The 22,560-nt window shown below is 43.5% G+C and overlaps 1 protein-coding gene across 1 annotated transcript in view; it reads left to right on the top strand.

The window, feature by feature from the left end:
• LOC141082721 (DNA damage-regulated autophagy modulator protein 1-like) overlaps nucleotides 1–22,560 on the top strand; it is a 43,570-nt gene that overhangs the window by 3,257 nt on the left and 17,753 nt on the right. The window contains exons 4-6 of the mRNA XM_073566653.1: nucleotides 354–525; nucleotides 10,995–11,053; nucleotides 11,410–11,496. Coding sequence (XP_073422754.1) covers nucleotides 354–525; nucleotides 10,995–11,053; nucleotides 11,410–11,496 — 318 coding nt within the window. The remainder of the gene's footprint in view (nucleotides 1–353; nucleotides 526–10,994; nucleotides 11,054–11,409; nucleotides 11,497–22,560) is intronic.

The raw sequence follows: 22,560 nt of genomic DNA, 5'->3' as shown, positions 1-22,560 counted from the left end.
ATGACTCATTAGTAAATCTTCAAGAAGGTTTTATCAGAAATGGCCTTTTTCAAAGAGCAGAGATCAGTTGATTGCCCAGGATCACGATTTTCAAACCCCCCAGCCAGGCTTTTTTCTTGCAGTGGCTTCTAGAGGGAAAATTTAGCATTTCATCGCGATCATTCTGATATAATACAAGGACCTCTTGAGTCCTACAGGGTGAGAGCTGCTCTTACATCCTGGCCTTACGATCTGTATCAGAGGGGTCCATAGTGGAAGACCCCTCGTATTATGTCCATATGGACTACTAATCCAGAAAAATAAGATGTAAGGTTTTATGTTTGAGAGATCTGATACGTGAATTCATCTTACAGGTAGAAGATTTCCGTGTGATCCACAGAACCGGAGCCATTATATCGCTAGGATTCGGCACCGTGTACAACGTCTGCCAATCAAAATACTTATATCAAATGTCGCTGAGCAATCTATACGTGTGCCATATTAGAATGGCGCTATCCCTCATAATGGCTGGATCTCTTATCACATGTATCCTTTATGTATCCAACTATGCAAGCTTATATCTGGTAACCAGCTTACTCAGTTCCTGCTCTGACTTCAACTCCTGTGTATATCCACTCCATTCTATGCCAGCGAGCAGTTAATCCTGAATGCTACATATGTCTTTTCAACTATGCAAGCTTATATCTGGTATATAGTTATTTCAACTTACTCTGCTTGTCCCCTTATGTTGTGAGGTCAAGAAATTTTTCAAAGTGGTTTATGATGCATGTAGGCCTGGACATTGGTTTGTCTCGGATTTACCTTTATTGTGCCCTGCTGTCTTAGTTTAGTTTGATTGATTAACGATAATAGAGAGAAAAAAAAGATCTAAGCCTTAGATTCCTATATATTCAGAACTAGCTTGGTAATGCATTTATGCAGGGGGCATTTATGCACATTTAATCGAAGTACATATGATCAAAGTATGAGGCAGTTATAACATGGCAGTTAGACAGGGCTGGAACGGGTAAGACCTTTACATACATCTACTCCCTGTACATTTGGATTACAACAAATATATACCTTATGCGTTTGTATAATTTATATCCTGGCTGCTGCATTCACACACATCCACCGCCCTGGCATTAACTCTCTACACTCCATCCATATCGGCCCCTCACTCCTTTCCTCTCCTATGTATAGCACTCACGCTCTTTTCACATTGCTAAATTGCACAGATCCAGTCAGTCCCACCATTCAACATCAGAGACGCTCTCACAAATCACTTAATCATCTGCTCGCTCTTTCTATCCTCCCTCTCCTAGTCGCAGGAGACATTGCTCCCAACCCTGGTCCCCCATGTTATAGCAAGTCAAACCCCCCAGCTGGTATACTCAGAAACACCTCTAACCTTATTAATATTCCCTGCATGCCTTCTGTCTCTTTTAATTGTGCCCTTTGGAATTCTCGCTCAGTGTGTAATAAACTCTCCTTCATCCATGACTTTTTCCTTTCAAATTCTCTTAACCTCCTGGCTCTTACTGAAACCTGGATCCAGCAGTCAGACACTACCGCTGCTGCTGCTCTTTCATATGGTGGACTACACTTCTCTCTTACCCCAAGATCAGACAAAAGAGCAGATGGAGGCGTTGGCCTGCCCCTATCACCAAAATGTACCTTTCAGGTTATCCCTCAAGTACCCTCACTTGTCTTCCCTTCTTTTGAGGTCCGTGCCAGCAGACTCTACACCCCGCTTCTCCATGCGAGTGGTGGTGGTGTATCGTCCTCCCGGCCCCTCCCATCAGTTCCTGGATCATTTTGCCACCTGGCATCTACATTTTCTCTCCTGTGACATCCCTACCCTCATCATGGGCGATTTCAACATCCCCATTGCTCTTCCCTTCTCCCCATCTGCTACTCCCCTTTTATCTCTAACCTCTTCATTTGGCCTTTCACAGCATACTAACTCCCCCACGCATGAAGACGGAAACTCCATCGACTTGGTCTTCTCTCGGCATTGTGGAGTGGATGATTTAGCAAACTCCCCTCTCCCGCTCTGTGACCACAATCTTCTTTCATTCTCTATCAAGAACTGCCAGGCTGCTCAGGTCACCCCCTCTGTCCATACTTATAGTAACATACAGGCCATTAACACCCAGAAACTTATGAAGAACTTGCAGTCTTCATTGGCCCCTATCTCCTCCCTCTCATGTCCTGATTCTGCACTGAAGCATTACAATGAAACACTTCAGAGTGCCCTGGATGAATTTGCACCTCCTATACGTAGAACAACACGACACAGACGGCGACAACCCTGGCACACCCTGCAAACACGTTTCCTGCAGCGGTGCTCCAGGTGCGCTGAACATCTGTGGAGAAAATCCAATCTACACGAAGATTTCATCCATTATAAGTTTATGGTTAGAACATACAACACTGCCCTTCACCTCTCCAAACAAACCTATTTCAACACCCTCATCACCTCACTGTCCAATAATCATAAACGTCTCTTTGACACTTTTCATCCCCTGCTCAACCCAAGACTGCAGGCCCCAACCACGGAACTTTGAGCTGATGGTCTGGCCAATTACTTCAAAGAAAAAATTGACCTTGTCCGACAGGAAATTATCTCCCAATTGTCATGATCTCAGTGCGGGTTTGACTCGCACACGTGGGGTTAATGTCTGGAACCAGTGCTGATGACTGGCATTTCTGGGGTTAAAGGTTGTGATCCCGGGCAGGCTTACCTGCACACCTGGGGCTATGATTGTGGCCTCTCCCTGGTTCTGGGAGAGGCTTCTTATAGCCTCAGGACGCTCCCATCCCTGTCAGTTATACTCTTGCCCTTGGCATAGTGTGGTGATCCCTGAGTGTGTTTTTGCTGTGTTCTGGTTGCTTGATAATCTGTGTATGACTCGGTTTGTTCTCTGGATATTGCTTTGGATTCTGCTTGGTACCTTCTATGTCTGTTTGGTTTTGACTGCTGCTTGGCCCTGACTATCCGCTCTGTCTCATCCTTGGTACGTTACGGCTATCTCTGTGTATGAACCCCATTTTGCCTGACTCTGAGTAATTCTGTATAGTGTCTTTCCATCTCACTAAGCAGGACGCTAAGCCCCGCCCCCTTGCAGTCACATGACCGTAGGTCCTGTGTCTGCTTGCTAAACTTCAGCATCCACAGGTCCTGTGCATCGGTACTTTCTGGCTGTACCTGACCCCGGTACCCCTACAGTGCGGGTGAGTCCCTGCTCAGCGGAGGCTGCACGCCGGCGCTAACAGGATCCTGACACACAGGACACGCACACTGGCTCAGTGAGCAAGTACAGTGCAGTGTTCCTGACACCAATCACCTCATACCATGCATTTTCCTTCCTCCCCCACTGCATCTAGCTCACTCTCTGATTTTGAACCAGTCAGAGAAGAAGAAGTAAGCAGGCTCCTTGCATCTTCTCGCCCAACCACTTGCACCAGTGACCCATTTCCGTCACATCTCCACCAGTCCCTTTCCGCTGCTGTCACCACTCACCTAACTAAAATATTTAACCTCTCTCTCTTCTGGTATCTATCCCTCCTCAATTAAGCATGCCATCATACATCCACTACTTAAAAAACCATCCCTCGACCAAAACTGTGCCGCTAACTATAGACCTGTCTCTAATCTTCCCTTCATCTCTAAATTCCTGGAATGCCTGGTCCATTCCCTTCTGATCCGCTATCTCTCTAATAACTCATGGCAACATAGGACCCAACAAACTTAAATACTCTATAATAAATAAATGAGACATCCAGACATATGTGGAGAAAAGTGGCCATGTAAACTTTATTAAGGGTTACTGAAATCCATGGGAAAAACCAAAATCCACCAAATAATTATTTAATAAATAATTCCATAAATAATTCCTATATTATTCCGATAACCAAAATTCGCTCATTGAAAAGAGCAATCGTACCCAACTCTAATAAAGTTTTCATGACGGAAAAAGAGAGAATTACATAAAATTGGGGAGGGCGGGTGGGCATCTTCTTAACTTCAAAGTTGAAAAGTGATGAAATCACCTCAGGTTCCAGTATATATAGTCCTTTACTCCCGCCGAAAAGGCAGACCAATCAAAGCCCGTTACCGGGTCAATTCACACAACTCGATTTCTTATTGGTTAATAACCAGCCAATTAATAAAACAATTCCTCAGAACCTGAAAGAAGAAACTTAGAGACAGCATTAACCCTTAAACTACCCAACCCAAATAAAAACAGGTCCATGTTGCCATGTAACCATCGGACAAGGGTCCACTGCTTTGACATGGCAACATAGGACCCAACAAACTTAAATAAATACTCTATAATAAATAAATGAGACATCCAGACATATGTGGAGAAAAGTGGCCTTGTAAACTTTATTAAGGGTTACTGAAATCCATGGGAAAAACCAAAATCCACCAAATAATTAATTCTTTAATAAATAATTCCATAAATAATTCCTATATTAATCTGATAACCAAAATTCGCTCATTGAAAAGAGCAATCGTACCCAAACGGGCAGACATCACGAATGGCTGACCACCCCCAAAACAACCAGCCACTGCTCCACAACCGTCTGGAGGCCCAAATTAAAGATATCGAGGCCTATGTCCCCCAGATGAACACCATCCGGACGATATAGGCCCGGCAAAAAGCCTTCCAAATCCAAATGGTGAAAAGAGAAAAAACCTAGACTAGACATGAATCTTTCCATCCTCCTGTTAATCCTCTTCCTGATACCGTTCACAAAACCTAATGGGCCACCATTCCAGATCAAACGGGGAATGACTCCGGAAAAAACTAGAAAAGTCCCGGGAAACATAGAACGGAGTAAATTCATATCCCTCTGCATTAACCAAAACAAATCCCAAGTCCGGATCTTACCCAAGTCGTTCCCCGAGAGATGAACAATCAACAGATCGGGAAGAGGACAGGAGGATGAGAGCTCTCTAATAAGCTGGCACAGATCCCCCCAGCGCAAGCCACGAACGCCATGCCAAAAAATACGGACGGTAGCCGAATCGAAAGACAAATTGTTTGTATAAGGCCGAAAACTTGCTCTACGATGAGCCCAATGAACGTAAGAATGTCCTACTATCCATATAGTCCTTGGACCTATAACAAAAGAACAAAAATTAAACCGTGAATGCCAGGTCAGGACGAATATACAATTCTGCTCTATTAGATTCCCACCTTCCCAGACGTTTAATCCTGTCTTCTGACAGCCCAAGACGGGCCGCTTCAGTTGCGGCCCCGATCCTAAAAGAATGTGGGGTAATTCTTAGGTGTCCCAGACCCAAAAATAGCAAACATTTCTTAAGTAAAACACCAAATTGGAATTTCGTGACCGGCTCCAAAGAGCCGTGCAAAAATAATGGGCCATTGACTTTAGGGCGGAAAGAAAACCAACGTAACAAGTTTGCCTTAGGGTAAAGCGGAGAATCTGGAACGGCCCCAAGCCGAATCAATACGCCTTTACCCAGTTGATCTGTTTTGGAACGACGGAGCCGGATAATGACCGACGAAAAATAAACGGAAACGTCAGAGACCTGTAAACCTGACGGCGAAACCTTGTTCAAGGCGACCAGCTCGCAAACCCGAAACGCGCCAAAAAATGCAAAAACGAAGCACGTCCGGAATAAGCAAGTTTCGAATGAATCGAAACAGACCTTGGGCAAAGTGTCCCATAACCGCATCAGCAGGTCCACTGACATAGGCCGTCTACAGTCCGGACGAAAATTCGCTTTCCTTAAACCCTTTAGAAATTGGCGCACTGGAAAAAGCCCATGTAAAGACGTCCGACCGTAAAGTTGCATGAAAAAGGAGATCCCAGCCAAAATCCGATGGAGACCGGAAGAACTGACACCAAACTTTACCTTTTCTTGCAAGAAGGCTAGGGTTAAACTAGCGTCGTAGGACAAACAATGACAATTATGTACTGAACAGAACATCTTCCAATCAGACCAAGATGCTGAATAAGAACACCAAGTCGAAGGAGCCAGAGAATTACGTATCAGTGACTGGATGATATCCCCATCACACCCCACAAGGATTGCGGGCAAGGGACACTTTCTCGCTCCATCCTTGGATGTTGACACAGAAAGTCTTCCAAACGCTGTCGTGAGACAAAACCACCAAAAAATTGACCTTGCTCCTGATGCAAAGAAGCCTTTAACCAAATGTTATGCAAAAGACAGGTCAAAACCAACTCCCTCAAAACATTAGCCATGAAACTGCATTTAGTAGCCAAAGTGTTAATCGCAAGGACCGAACCAACCAACTCCAGCCTCACCCGGACACGTTTATTAGCTAAACATTCACCCCACCGCGTCAACAATACCAATACTGCGAACACTTCCAGAAGAGCAGAGCCAGAAACAATCCCAGAAGACACCCATTCCGACGGCCACGACCATGAATCCCACGTGGAACAAAAACAGATCACAAAACCAGAGGAAGGAAAAGAACGAATAAAAACCGACAATGCGTCGGAGTCCACAAAATCCTCCTGCATTACACTAATCCCATTAAAGGACACAAGGAAATTCCTCCAAACACCAAGACCCGAACGAAGCTCCGCTGTTAACCGAATATGATCGCCTGCACCATGGACTCCCTTAATACTGTCATACAGCCGACGGGAAAATGCTCTAGCCATTGGCAAGATCCTCAGGGCAAAATTCAAAGATCCCAAAAGAGATTGGAATTCTCTCAAAGTAGCTTTTTTCCTAAGCAGCAAGGAATCAATCAGGGAAACCAGTTTTTGAACTTTGACCTGAGGAAGCCTCAATTCCATCGCGGAAGAATCTAAAATCACACCTAAGAATTCCAGACACGTACAAGGACCAACTGTTTTCTCAGGCGCCAGAGGAACACCAAAAAACTCCATTAAACGCTGAAAAGTATCCAGCAGTTTAAAGCAATCTCCCGAAAACTCCGTAACGAAAAACAAAAAATCATCCAAATAATGTAAAATAAACCCGCAATTCGCTTCTTCAAAAGTCGCCCATTCCAAAAACGTCGAAAAAGATTCAAAGTAAAAACAAGAGAGCGAGAATCCCATCGGGAGGCATTTATCAAAATAAAACAAATTGTCGAACGAAAAACCCAGCGAATTAAAACCCTCTGGACTGACCGGGAGAAGACGAAAAGCCGACTTGATGTCCGCCTTAGCCAAAAGAGTGAAACGGCCAAACTGACGCAGAGCGTCCACTGCTACATCAAACGGCGTGTATGAAACAGGAAACTCCGACGGATCGACTTGATCATTTAATGATGATCCTTTTGGATAAGAAAGATGATGAATCACTCTTACCGCATGCGAATCCCTTTTGGGTACGGCACCCAAAGGGGATACCCGAAAACCCGAAAACGGCCCCGCGATCCGATCCAAAGACAACTCCTTTACAATATGAGCACGAACCTCAGAGGAAAACGAACGCACTGAAGACAAATTACCTGCGACCGTACAACCAATACCAGAAAAACCAGGTACAAAAAAAACAAACAAAAAACCATTACTGATTAACTCGGCCTTCTTGCGGTCGGGGTAACGGTCCAACCACGGGACCATATTTAGTACCTTCACAGGCGTCCGAGCTCTTGAAAATTGAGTCCCTCCCACCACCTTGTGGCTGCTGAGACAGCTGATTTGCCTTCTTAAAACATTTTGCGGCGGGGTGACTGCCGCCGCAAAAGGAGCACTCGTGGCGAAATCGACAGTTTGCCTGCCACTTACACATAGAGTCATTAAAAGCGAAGCAGAAACCTTTTTTCAAAGGCAAGCTGCTTTGCTGTTTAGGTCCTGCGGACCTCTGAGGCAGCATAAGGTTGAGCCAAAGGCCCACATCCTTAGTACCCCACGCCAGCGAGGGGTGCACGGCCATTTTCTGACGAAACGCTTCGTCATAATGAAGCCATGCGACCCCACCAAAGCTTTTGTAAGCCTCCAAGATAGAATCTGAGTGCTGAAACAGCCCACTGCATAGCGAGGGATGTTTTTCCTCTAAAACAGCGTCAAAAATATTGAAGGCCTGAAGCCACATATGAAAAGATTTAAAAGTTTTCTTCTTCTCATCGCCGTCTGCTTCTTTCCTCTCAAGCCGAGAACTATAATCCTTTCCACCAGGCAGCAATGAGAAAATGTCAACATAATCCTTATTCCATATTTTATCTTTGACTGTCTGACTGAGATGGAAGCCCAAAGGGGAGACATCGCAGGTCATAGCCTCGCGGTAAAGGGATTCATCCACTCCCACAGCTCCGACAGCTGAGGGTAACATCAGAGAATTAACCCCCATTGAACTTCTAACTTCCGCCACAACCCTATTAACTAAGTCCTGAACAAAAGCAGGAGAAGCCCTATCTGCATTAAGAGAAGAAAAAGCGTCAATCTCACCACCAGCAGCAGGTCGTTCCATGTTCGGTTCCTGTGAAGTCGAAGAGGTCTGGCACCTAGGTGGAGGCTGAACCTCGGCCTGAAGATCATGAGGCATCCACACCGCAGCCAGATCCGGGGCTTCTGATCCTCTGGCAGCCCCAGTCTGACCTTGGCTAGAATGAGCTCGGGCGTAGCGACAATCAACTCCAACATCTCCTCTTCCCGCGGGTACTTGCAGAACCTGGGCGTGTGCTTCAGACTGTGGCAGAACACAATCATCTCTTCTCCTCTCAATAAACCTCTCCTGAGGTTGCAATTCCCTGGCCGAACACAAAATGGTGCCAGAGTCCCATGATAGAGAACGAGATCCTCTCCTCCTGTCAATACTGCTTCCAGATGGGGCCCTGGCCCACTGAGCTTCCACAGGGGACCTCCTCACTGCAGCACGGTGTCTGCGAGGGGTAGGGGGCGGTGGGCAATAAGCTTCTCTTGGCCTCCGCCTCCTGGATCCACTCCTGCTTTCACCACTCTCCATGGCTTCAGCTGCAGGAACAATAACATCGGGGGCATTCTCCACAGAAACCCTCGCAGCTGCTGAAGTATGAGATAACACAGGCTGAGATAAGCAGTCCTGTAACCATGACTCCCCTCCTTCTTCCCTCACACGAGATAACAGCTGTGCTAGCAGAGCGTCCATCTTCTTAACTTCAAAGTTGAAAAGTGATGAAATCACCTCAGGTTCCAGTATATATAGTCCTTTACTCCCGCCGAAAAGGCAGACCAATCAAAGCCCGTCAATTCACACAACTCGATTTCTTATTGGTTAATAACCAGCCAATTAATAAAACAATTCCTCAGAACCTGAAAGAAGAAACTTAGAGACAGCATTAACCCTTAAACTACCCAACCCAAATAAAAACAGGTCCATGTTGCCATGTAACCATCGGACAAGGGTCCACTGCTTTGACATTCCCTCGACCCTCTCCAATCCGGTTTCCGCTCTTACTCTACTGAAACTGCCCTCACTAAAGTCTCTAATGATCTACTAACAGTTAAATCTAATGGTCATTACTCCATGCTAATTCTCTTGGATCTCTCTGCAGCATTTGACACTGTGGATCATCAGCTCCTCCTTACTATGCTCCGCTCCATCGACATCAAGGACACTGTTCTCTCCTGGTTTTCCTCCTATCTCTGACAGCTCCTTTCCTGTATCTTTTGCTGGTTCCTCCTCCTCTCATCTTCCCCTTACTATTGGGGTTCCTCAAGGATCAGTCCTAGGCCCCCTCCTCTTCTCTTTGTACACTGTCCCTATTGGTCATACAATCAGTAGATTTGGTTTCCAGTACCATCTCTACGCTGATGAAACCCAATAATATGCTTCTTCTCCTGACATCACACCTGCCTTTTTAGAAAACACTGGTGATTGTCTAAACGCTGTGTCTAACATCATATCCTCACTATATTTGAAACTGAACCTGTCAGAGACTGAACTCCTTGTGTTTCCTCCCTCTAATAATGTACCTATACCCGACATTGCCATTTCTGTATGTGGTTCCACTATTACTCCCCAGCAACATGCCCGCTGTCTTGGGGTCATACTTGATTCCGAGCTTTCATTCACCCCCACATTCGATCACTGGCTCGCTCTTGTTATGTGCACCTCAAAAACATTTCTAGAATTCGACCTTTTCTTACTTTTGACTCCGCAAAAACTCTTACTGTTTCTCTTATTCATTCTCGTCTGGACTATTGTAATTCTATACTAATCGGTCTCCCTCTTACCAAACTCTCCCCCCTCGAATCTGTCTTGAATGCTGCAGCCAGGATCATATTCCTCGCCAATCGTTACACCGATGCCTCTACCTTGTGCCAGTTCTTACACTGGCTACCCATCCACTCTAGAATCCAGTACAAATGTATTACTCCCACCCACAAAGCCCTTCATGGCTCAGCACCACCCTACATCTCCTTCCTCGTTTCGGTCTACCACCCTACCCGCGCCCTCCGTTCTGCTGATGACCTGAGGTTAGTATCCTCAATAATCAGAACCTCCCACTCCCAGCGCCAATTCTTTGGAATTCACTTCCCAGGTCAATACGTTTCATCCCCAATCGCTACAATTTAAAACGTTCCCTATAAACGCATTTATTCAGACTGGCCTATCGCCTCAACAGATTAACCTAATCTATCCCTGTGTGGCCCAGTCAAAGTTTTACCATAACCAGGTTCCCCGCTTCATGTTCCCACATGCTTTATACATCTATCAGCCCTCTGTGTCTGTACTGTTACACCCTTAACATTATGGCTGGTCCATACAATCAGGACAATTGTTACCACCCACCTTTCGTGTCTTCCTCTTTCCTCATAGACTGTAAGCTTGCGAGCAGGACCCTCATTCCTCTTGGTATCTGTTATGATCTATGTGATTATTGTTATGCTGTAATGTCTATTGTCTGTACAAGTCCCCTCTGAAATGTAAAGTGCTGCGGAATATGTCGGCGCTATAGAAATAAAATGTATTATTATTATTATATTATTATTTATAAAAGTTCTAAAGTCACACTCCATGTGATGATATGCCAGTGTTACATTTCCTTTACATTTCCTTATTTCAGTTCTTCTTTTTAAAATAATCCTTATTTACGAGCTGTGTAGCAGAAGCTGTTGTAAGAAGGTATGTCTTTTTTTATTAATTATTATTATTATTATTTGTACTGCATTGTCAAGAACAGAAAATGTAAATGAATGCACTTATGTCTACCGCTAGGTGGAGCCCAACAGTATCCTGCAGAACCATGCATTAATGTATGTGCTTTGTGGTTTAGCTTGCTCCCTGACACCTTTCATCCCAACAGCACAACAAGTGGTCAAGTATAGTACTACAAGTAAAAAAAATATTACTGGATCTTGGGTAGTCTATGTAGAGTCCTGTTTTGCATAGTAAATAACACACACACACACACATTTATATACTGTATATATAGACACACACACTAAAAATAGCATTACTATTTTTTTTATTATATTTAGGTCTGCGATACATCTGCGGTGATATCTGAATGGCTCTCTGTGCTGACATTTATGCTGCATTATCTTACATACTATAAAGATTTCCAGGTTTGTATATAGTATAAAGCATGACCTGTATATTTAATTATTTCCTATGACTACGGAATAATCGACTATGCTAATCCAACAAATAAAATAAAGAAAAAAAGTCATTTTTAGCAGCGTAATAGTAGTTATATTCTTGTACATAGGAGCAGTATTATAGTAGTTATATTCTTGTACATAGGGGGCAATATTATAGTAGTTATATTCTTGTACATGGGGGCAGTATTATAGTAGTTATATTCCTGTACATAGGAGCAGTATTATAGTAGTTATATTCTTGTACATAGGGGGCAGTATTATAGTAGTTATATTCCTGTACATAGGAGCAGTATTATAGTAGTTATATTCTTGTACATATGGGCAGTATTATAGTATTTATATTCTTGCACATAGGGGGCAGTATTATAGTAGTTATATTCTTGTACATAGGAGCAGTATTATAGTAGTTATATTCTTGTACATAGGGAGCAGTATTATAGTAGTTATATTCTTGTACATAGGGAGCAGTATTATAGTAGTTATATTCTTGTACATAGGGGGCAGTATTATAGTCGTTATATTCCTGTACATAGGAGCAGTATTATAGTCGTTATATTCTTGTACATAGGGGCAGTATTATAGTAATTATATTGTTGTACATAAGAGCAGTATTATAGTAGTTATATTCTTGTACATAGGAGCAGTATTATAGTAGTTATATTCTTGTACATAGGGTCAGTATTATAGTAGTTATATTCTTGTACATAGGAGCAGTATTATAGTAGTTATATTCTTGTACATAGGAGCAGTATTAGGCTGGAGTCACACTAACCTGCGCAAAATACGGTCAGTATTTTACATGCGTAATACGGATGACAGACCCCTAAATAGTGCTCCGTATGTCATCCGTAATCAAGGTGTGTTCGCGTATTTTGCGCATGTAAGCATCCGTATGCAATCCGTATGGCATCCGTATGGCGAGATTTTCTCGCAGGCTTGCAAAATGGACAAATAATGGAGCCCTATGACAGGGTTTCTAAAGACACCTGGTGCGTATTTCTCGCAAGTCACATGTGTGGTCCGTGTGCAATCCGTATTTTTTGCGCACCCATAGACTTGCATTGGCGTATTACGGGCGTAGTACGCAGACAATCGCAGCATGCTGCGAGTGGCACGGAGCGTAGGATCCGGATGAGAAATATACGGCTGGTGCGAGTGACCCCATAGAAAATCATTGGTCCGTGTCTAATGCGTGCTTTTAGCGCCTCTCACTCTCCCGTATTCCTCGCCAGTGTGACTCCGGCCTTATAGTAGTTATATTCTTGTACATAGGAGCAGTATTATAGTAGTTATATTCTTGTACATAGGGGCAGTATTATAGTAGTTATATTCTTGTACATAGGAGCAGTATTATAGTAGTTATATTCTTGTACATAGGAGCAGTATTATAGTAGTTATATTCTTGTACATAGGAGCAGTATTATAGCAGTTATATTCTTGCACATAGGAGCAGTATTATAGTAGTTATATTCTTGTACATAGGAGCAGTATTATAGTAGTTATATTCTTGTACATAGGAGCAGTATTATAGTAGTTATATTCTTGTACATAGGAGCAGTATTATAGTAGTTATATTCTTGTACATAGGAGCAGTATTATAGCAGTTATATTCTTGCACATAGGAGCAGTATTATAGTAGTTATATTCTTGTACATAGGAGCAGTATTATAGTAGTTATATTCTTGTACATAGGAGCAGTATTATAGTAGTTATATTCTTGTACATAGGAGCAGTATTATAGCAGTTATATTCTTGCACATAGGAGCAGTATTATAGTAGTTATATTCTTGTACATAAGAGCAGTATTATAGTAGTTATATTCTTGTACATAGGAGCAGTATTATAGCAGTTATATTCTTGCACATAGGAGCAGTATTATAGTAGTTATATTCTTGTACATAGGAGCAGTATTATAGTAGTTATATTCTTGTACATAGGAGCAGTATTATAGTAGTTGTATTCTTGTACATAGGAGCAGTATTATAGTAGTTGTATTCTAGTACATAGGGGGCAGTATTATAGTAGTTATGTTCTTGTACATAGGAGCAGTATTATAGTAGTTATATACTTGTACATAGGGGCAATTTTTATTATAAACCAAACAAATACAATTATAATAAACAAAAATCATCCAGTATTACAAAACACAAACCACTTAGGTAATATATACACAGCACTACATAATCAGATCATATTCATAAATAAATTAAAGTATCCACACCTGGCGATGGAAAAAGAAAGTTAGAGAAAAAAAAAAAAAATCATTTTTCTAACTGAATTTTACGTTTCTCCATAACGCTGTGTTTCTTGGACTCCTTCCAACTTCCAGTGATTTTATCCACCGGAGTTCTGACATAACCTGATTGGCGGCAGCAGTGTGATCGAACAGCTCATTGTGTAGTGACACCCGGGTTCTCATGTGCCAGTGATATTTGATGACACTGATTATAATGTGCATCGTCTCTCTGTTGATGTCACTAACAGTGGAGGGGACACCATAGATTATGTCGGGATATTTTAGGGTCCGCAGTCTGGGGATTTTTAGATTATCTGACACTTCCTCCCAGATCTTCCTCCCTCCCCAGCAATCACATATAAAGTGTTCCATAGTCTCCTCCTGCTGACAACCAAGGGGACAATTCCGATCAGAGACACACAGATGTTTCAGGTTCCCTCTGACAAAGAGCCGACTATGCAGTGAAAGCCAAGTGACATCAAACAGTTTAGGAGGTAGCCGTTTCCCGTTTAGGAACCTAAGGCTTTCCTGCAGGGTGGTGGTGACACAATCTCTCAGGGCCAGTGGAGAGTAGAAGAAAGTCCTACAAACTCGAGCATACAGGTCTCTTCTCGTACTGCTCTCAATGTAAGACTTCTCCAGTCCCCACCTCCTAACACACTTCAGACCATAGTCAAGATACTGGGGGAGGTGGTCACCTGTCCATCTCCTCCTCTTGAGACTGCCGCCTCGCACCCAAGATTCTGCAAAAGGCAATATCCAGTACCTGATACTATTTACCCACAGGGAGCTACTGTTTGAGTCCATGTTCCCAAAATTCACCTTTAGAAACAAGGAGTCAAAGAAAACCCTTGGATTCAACATATCCAGCCCACCCTCTCTCCGCCGTAGGTACGTTATTCCCCTCTTTATTAGGTTCAACCTATTCCCCCACAAGAGCTGGAAGAACAGGCTGAAGAGCCTTGCTGAGAAAGATTCTGGCAAAGGGAAAGCGACAGAGACATACAAGAAAACGGGGACCAGGTAAGTCTTCAACATTGTGACCCTTTCTCTGTAGGTCAGCCTCCAGTTCTTCCATCGCTGAACCTTTGCATTTCCGGTTTCCAATTTCTCCTCCCAATTTAGCATGGCATTATCACCCCTCCCGAATTTAACCCCTAGGATCTTAATATGGGTGGAGGCTTTGGAAAACTGCGGCAGATCAAATCTGGGCTCAGTATCTAATGTCCACAGAGCTTGGCTCTTTTCAAGGTTAACCAGAGACCCGGAGGCCTCTGAGTAGCTTCTGATGGACGCAGATAACATCTGCACCTCACGAGGATTGGAGATCACCAGCGTCACATCATCCGCATAGGCAACAACATTCAGAGGCGGGCAGTGGGGGACCGGCACCCCCTGAAAATCGCACTCCTGCAGTGACCTCAGAAACGGGTCTAGGGCAGAAACATACAGGAGCGGACTCATTGGGCAGCCCTGTCTCACCCCCGCCCCAACTCCAAAAGTGTCACCCTGCCAACCATTAATCAGAGGAAAGCTCACCGCCTCTCTGTACAACGTCTTCAGCCAATCCACAAATTGTCCCGGAATACCGTACTTTGACAAAGTGGCCCACAGATAGTCATGATCAACCCTGTCAAAGGCTTTAGCCTGGTCCAGACTGATAACATATCTCCCACACCGCAGAGCTTTACATCTCTCAAACATCTCTCGTATCGAGATGACTGCTCCAGAGATGTTCCGCCCTTTTACTGTGCCAAATTGAGAGCCTGCCAACAGTGCCAGGGACAAGCAGACTAACCTAGAAAATAGGATCTTTGCTAGAATCTTCCTGTCCACATTCAAGAGGGCAATCGGCCTCCAGTTCTTGATGTCGCTCGGCTCTTTACCTTTAGACAGCAGAATTAACGAGGACACTCTCATGGATGGAGGCATCAGGTGATTTTCTAGACAATTTCTATACACATCCACGAGAATTGGAGCCAGGAGGTCTCTGAATTTCTTATAAAATTCTGCTGTTATACCATCTGGACCTGGTGCCTTCTTCAGATATAACTTATCAATAGCCTCCTTAACTTCCTCCACCGTTAATTCTGCTGTCAAAGGAGAAAAGTCCAGATCATTAGTATCAGGCACTGGAGTTGCCTCCAAGAATTGAGCCATCTTATCTTTATCCAAAGCTTTCCTCTGAAACAAGTCAGCATAGTAAGATCTCACCACCTCCAGGATACCCTCCCGTGAATCCTGCAATACACCCTGGGAGTCGGTGAGACCCGTGACCATTTTTTTGACCACCCTCTCCCTGCAATTCTCAAAGGGATCAGGGGCCCCTAAGGACCCATAATCCCGTTCAAGAACCAGGGAGGTATACCTGCTATACTGATACTGCTTTATCTCAGATTTCAGCCGGTCGATCTTCACTTTGTCATCCCCGCCCGCCGAATACAGTGACTCCAATTCTTTGCGCAGCTTTAGGTATTAACTGACAGTCTCTTTAAGAGGGATCTGATATCCTCCTTGACGTCCTCCCACCAGTCGGTCATGTTGTCATAGAAGTCAACCCTGTCTAGATGAAGCTGGATAAGGGAGTGAACACGGCTCTGAACATAGGCATCATCCAGGAGACTGGAATTGAGCCTCCACAACCCTCTACCAATGTCCGGACGGTTAGAGGAACCCAAAGAGAAGCACAAGGCGAGGTGATCAGAGTAAGGGACGACCTTCTCACTCAGGGTGCCGACAGCCTCAGTAGGACTGACAAAAGCAAAATCTATCCTACTGCTCCTGTTGGAACATGAATATGTGAATTTTGGCTGTCGCCCACCCTGTGTGAAAACGTCAGTCAGTCCTGCCTGCATTATGACGTTATGTAGGACCCTACCGTCCCTGGTCACTGCCCTGCCTGAGGAGCTGTCAACTGATGTCATTATGGCATTAAAGTCCCCCGCCATCACCACTGGAAGACAAGTGAAGAGGTAAGGCTTGACGTCATTAAACAGCTGGATCCTGTCAGTCACTGTCTGTGGCCCATAGATGTTAATAAGCCGGAGTCGCCTCCCATGGATAGTGACTTCCAGGACCAGACATCTTCCCATGACCATCTCCGTCATCCTATGCACAGTCACATCATTAGTGTTAAACAGGACAGCGACCCCGGCGTAAGGCTCCACAGCCAGTGACCAGAAAGAAGGACCGGACCGCCATTCCCTCTCAGCCTCTCTCATAAGCCCCAGAGATGTCAGTCGTGTCTCCTGCAGGAAGATGACATCTGTGTCCAGATATTTGAGATGTTCATACACCGCGTGTCTGGTTCTCCTCAGCTTAATGCTATTCACATTGCTCGAGGTCACTGTCAATGAGAACCCCGCCATCACAACACAATATAGTAGGAGCAAAGTAACAGCCATCATCATGAGTCAGATGTTCTGTCCACCACTGGTGTCCATGTCAGACTCTACCTGAGGGTCCACAGATAAGGGCTTCCGCTTTGGCGGGGGATGGTCCTCTATGTCCCTGTCACACTCAGCATCAACTTTCCTCAACTCTTCCTCATAATCGTCACCATTGGAGTCAGATAAAACTCCATACTTGTTGGACACGACCATCACTCCTGCAGAATTCTGAACCTTCTTACTAGCAGTCTGACCAGTGTCATATTCTGCCTCTGGTTTACGGGAGGATGTGTTCTTTTTCTTCCTTTTATTATAATTAATGCTCCAGTCATCGGATACAGACAGTGATACTGAAGGGGGGGCTATCTGAGGCTGCTGGACCTGATGGACGACCTCCATGTTCCCCTCTGCACCCTGCTTCTCTGGTGCTGCCTGAGTGGAGTCCTGGTGGGCATCTGAGTTGGTCAACATCTCTCCTGACATTAAATACTCCTCCTCATGTGTCCCTGCCACCACATCCTCATCCTCCTGAGCCTCTGCCCCTGCCATCACTAACTCATCAGGGAAGACTCTGCAGATGTTGTGCCAGGCGTCTGGACAGTCCCTGTGAGGGTGGCCCATCCTACCACAGAGGTTGCACCTGACGTCCCGGCAGTCTGCAGTGACATGGCCAATTGCCCCACACAGACTGCACTTCACCACAGTACAGGCGTTAGCCAGATGACCTTTCCCACCACATTTGAAACACTTTCTGGGTTGCCCGGGATAATAACACCTTCCCTTCTCCCTCCCAATGAAGAAGGAGTTGGGTAAGTGGGTAGTGATGTTATTACATTGCCGCAATTTTACCAAGACCCGCCACCCCATTGTCCAGATACCATCCTCATCTCTGACCTTGGTGAGTCCAGAGACGAGGTCACAGTGTCTCCGGAGCCACATCTCGATGTCCTGTGGAGGAACGGCCTCATTCCAGAAGGTGATATTCACTGTGACAGTGTCTGGTCTGGAGATAGGAACTAACACAAACTTATTCCAGCAACCAACATCTCTGAACTTGGGGTAATTAGGCCAGAGTCTATCCAGGTCAGACAAGAGCTTGAAGTTGACCTCGTAGCCCTGCCTGTCCTGAAGATTAGACACTGCCAGTATCTCATTTGCCACAAACCCCATCTAGCCGCAGAGCAGCTCTCGCACCACATACCTGCGTTGTGGCCAGCGTCGGACTGGAACACCTTGGGCCCACCAGAGAAAATCATTCTTGGGGCCCACTATGTAGCTGCATAGAGTTAAATACCAGACCACCAATTATGCGGTAAAACACGCTAATATCAGGGTATAATATAAGGTTGTACATGTCTTAATTATGTAGCAGGAGTTGGGGTAGCCCCCTCATAGAATATAAAGCAGCCCCCTCACATAGTATAATGCAGCCATCTCATAGAATATAATGCAGCCATCTCATAGAATATAATACTGCCCCCCTCATAGGGAATAATGCACCCCCTCATAGGGTATAATACTGCCCCCTTCATAGGGTATAATGCACCCCCTCATAGGGTATAATACTGCCCCCCTCATAGGGAATAATGCACCCCCTCATAGGGAATAATGCACCCCCTCATAGGGTATAATGCTGCCCCCCTCATAGGGTACAATGCTGCCCCCCTCATAGGGTATAATACTGCCCCCCTCATAGGGTATAATACTGCCCCCCTCATAGGGTATAATACTGCCCCCCTCATAGGGAATAATGCACCCCCTCATAGGGTATAATACTGCCCCCCTCATAGGGTATAATACTGCCCCCCTCATAGGGTATAATGCTGCCCCCCTCATAGGGAATAATGCTGCCCTCCTCATAGGGTATAATGCTGCCTCCTCATAGGGTATAATGCTGCCCTCCTCATAGGGTATAATGCTGCCCCCCTCATAGGGTATAATGCTGCCCCCCTCATAGGGTATAATACTGCCCCCCTTATAGGGTATAATGCACCCCCTCATAGGGTATAATGCTGCCCCCTCATAGGGTATAATGCACCCCCTCATAGGGTATAATGCACCCCCCTCAAAGGGTATAATACTGCCCCCCTCATAGGGTATAATGCTATATAGATATAGAGTTAGATAGATATAGATAGAAAGATAGATGTAGAAATAGATAGATATAGAGATAGATAGTAGATAATGGATAGAAAGTAGATAATGGATAGATATAGATAGAAAAATTCATAGAGATAGATAGAGATAGATAGAGATAGATATAAAGATAGATATAGAAAGAAATATAGATAGATAGATAGATAGATAGGTAGATAGATATAGAGATAGATAGAAAATAGATAATGGATAGATAGATAGATATAGAGATAGATAGCTATAGATAGAAAGATATAGAGATAGATATATAGATAGAGATAATAGATAGATAATAGATAGAGATATACAGATATAATAATAATAATAATAATAATAATAATAATAATAATAATAATAATAATAATAATAATATAGACATATATAGATAGATATAGAGATAAATATATATAGATAGATGGCTATAAATAAAAATAGATAGAGATATATATAGAGATAGATAGATATAGAGATAGATATAGAGACAGATAGATATAGAGATAGATATAGAGATAATAGCTAGATATAGAGATATGTATAGAGATAGATAGATATAGAGTTAGAAAGATAGATAGATATAGAGAGAGATATAGAGATAGATAGAGATAGCTAGATAGATGGATAGATAGATATAGATAATAGAGATAATAGATAGATATAATAGATAGATATAATAGATATAGAGATAGATATAGAGATAGATGGATAGATCAATAGATAGATAGATAAAGAGAGAGATAGAGATAGAGATAGACAGATAATGAGATATAGATAGATATAGAGATATAGTGTTAAATAGAAAGATAGATATAGAGATAGATAGATATAGAGATAGATATGGATATAGAGATAACAGATAGATATAGAGATAGATAGATATAGAGATAACAGATAGAGATAGATATAGAGATAGATAGATATAGAGATAGATAGATATAGAGATAGATAGATATAGAGATAGATAGATATAGAGATAGATAGATATAGAGATAGATAGATATAGAGATAGATAGATATAGAGATAGATAGATATAGAGATAGATAGATATAGAGATAGATAGATATAGAGGTGAAATTCCTGCTGTATGCAGATGACTTGCTGCTTCTGTCACCAACCGAGAAAGGCCTCCAAGACAACCTGAAAATCTTAGAGAAATTCAGCTCCACCTGGGCTCTACCGGTCAACCTAAAGAAAACCAACATCATGGTGTTCCAGAAGAGAAAGAGAAAATCAGACCAGCACCCTTCATTTATCCTCAACAACTGCGCCCTTACAGGAACGGACAAATATACCTATCTGGGCCTAGAGATTCACCGATCAGGGAGCTTCAAACAAGCCATAGAGACCCTGAAAGACAAGGCATGCAAAACCTTCTATGCCATCCGAAGGAAACTCTACCATCTAAAGCCACCAGTGAGGGTCTGGTTAAAAATCTTCGATTCTATCATCGCCCCAATCCTCCTGTATGGCAGCGAAGTCTGGGGTCCTCACACCTACCCAGACTGGTCAAGGTGGGATTCAAGCCCAACAGAAATATTCCACCTGGAATTCTGCAAGCACCTTCTCCAAGTCCATCGGAGCACCTCCAACAGTGCTTGCCGGGCCGAGCTGGGCAGATTCCCTCTACACCTAACGGTTCTAAAGAGGGCACTGTCATTCCGAGCTCACCTACGTAGGAGCAATCCAAGCTCCCATCACCATAAAGCCCTGACAGATGTAGGGGAAACAGAAAAACCAGGACCCTCGGAACAGCTCACCCAAACCCAACCTGACCAGAAAACCAATCACAACAACCTGACAAAAGCCGGAATCAGGAAGATGGTAGACGAAGGCCAGGAGAGGTACGTAAGTGACTGGAAGAACGACATCATCAGCTCACAGAAACTGACCATGTACCAGAGTCTACAGAGAGACTACAGACTGGCTCCATACCTGGAGAAACTCCAGGACCCCAAAGACCGCAAGATCCTGAGCCGGTATAGACTCAGTGCCCACAGTCTGGCCATCGAATCCGGCCGACACAGGCAGAGCTACAAGCCCAGGGAGGAAAGACTGTGCCAACACTGTGACCAGGAGGCCCTGGAGGATGAGACCCACTTCCTGCTCCACTGCTCCAAGTACTCAGCAGTGAGGGACACTCACTTCAGGAGACTCTCACATCTCTTCCCGGATTTCACCACCATGAAGGAGGAAGAGAAAACATACATCCTGCTGGGGGAAGAAGAGAGAGCAGTGGAGATAGCAGCGCAATATGTGAACGAATGCCATAGACTGCGAGAAAGAGAACTCTGATATGCCATGGACTTCTATGGCACCCACCCTGGATATGCCCTAATCCCCCATCCACCTTCCCTATGCCATGGACTTCTATAGCCTCATCCTGGATCTGCCCCCATGCCGCCATCCACCTTCCCTATGCCATGGACTTCTATAGCCCCAACCTGGATCTGCCCCATCCACCTTTCCTACAGCCCCTTCCCAACATCCCTACAGTCCCTATCCCTATTCCCTTCTGTACACCTGCTTTGGCAAAACTAATGTGTATTTAGTCCTGCCAATAAAGCTTCTTTGAATCTTGAATCTTGAGATGATAGATAGATATAGAGATAATATATAGATAGCTATAGAGAGAGATATAGAGATAGATATAAAGAGAAACAGATATAGATATAGAGATAGATATAGAGATAGATAGATAGATATAGAGATAATAGATAGATATAGAGATAGATAGATATAGATATAAAGATAGATAGAGATAGATAGAGCGGTAGATAGAGAGAGAGATAGATATAGAGAGATAGATACAGAGATCGATAAATAGATAGAGAGATAGATATAGATAATAGAGATAGATAGATAAAGATAGATAATAAATATAGAGATAACAGATAGATATAGAGAGAGTAAGATAGAAAGATATAGAGATAGGTAGATATAGATAATAGAGATAGCTAGATAGACATAATAGATAGATATAGATAGATATAGAGATAGATGTAGAGATAGAAAGATAGATATAGAGATAGAGAGATAGATAGAGATAGATATAGATAATAGATAGAGATAAATAGATAGATAGAGAAAGATAGATAGATATAGATATATATATAGAGATAGAAAGATAGATAGATATACAGAGAGATAGATATAGAGATAGAGATAGAGATAAATAGATAGATAGATATAGAGAGATATAGAGAGAAATAGATATATAGATAATAGATATATATAGAGATAGATAGATATAGATATAGAGAGAGATAGAT

Source organism: Dendrobates tinctorius, unplaced genomic scaffold (genome assembly GCF_039654945.1).
Source record: "Dendrobates tinctorius isolate UK_male_01 unplaced genomic scaffold, ASM3965494v1 ptg000019l, whole genome shotgun sequence".
Classification (NCBI taxonomy): Eukaryota; Metazoa; Chordata; class Amphibia; order Anura; family Dendrobatidae; genus Dendrobates; species Dendrobates tinctorius.
The sequence above is the reverse complement of the archived record's forward strand: the minus strand, read 5'-3'. Positions and strand labels throughout refer to the sequence as shown.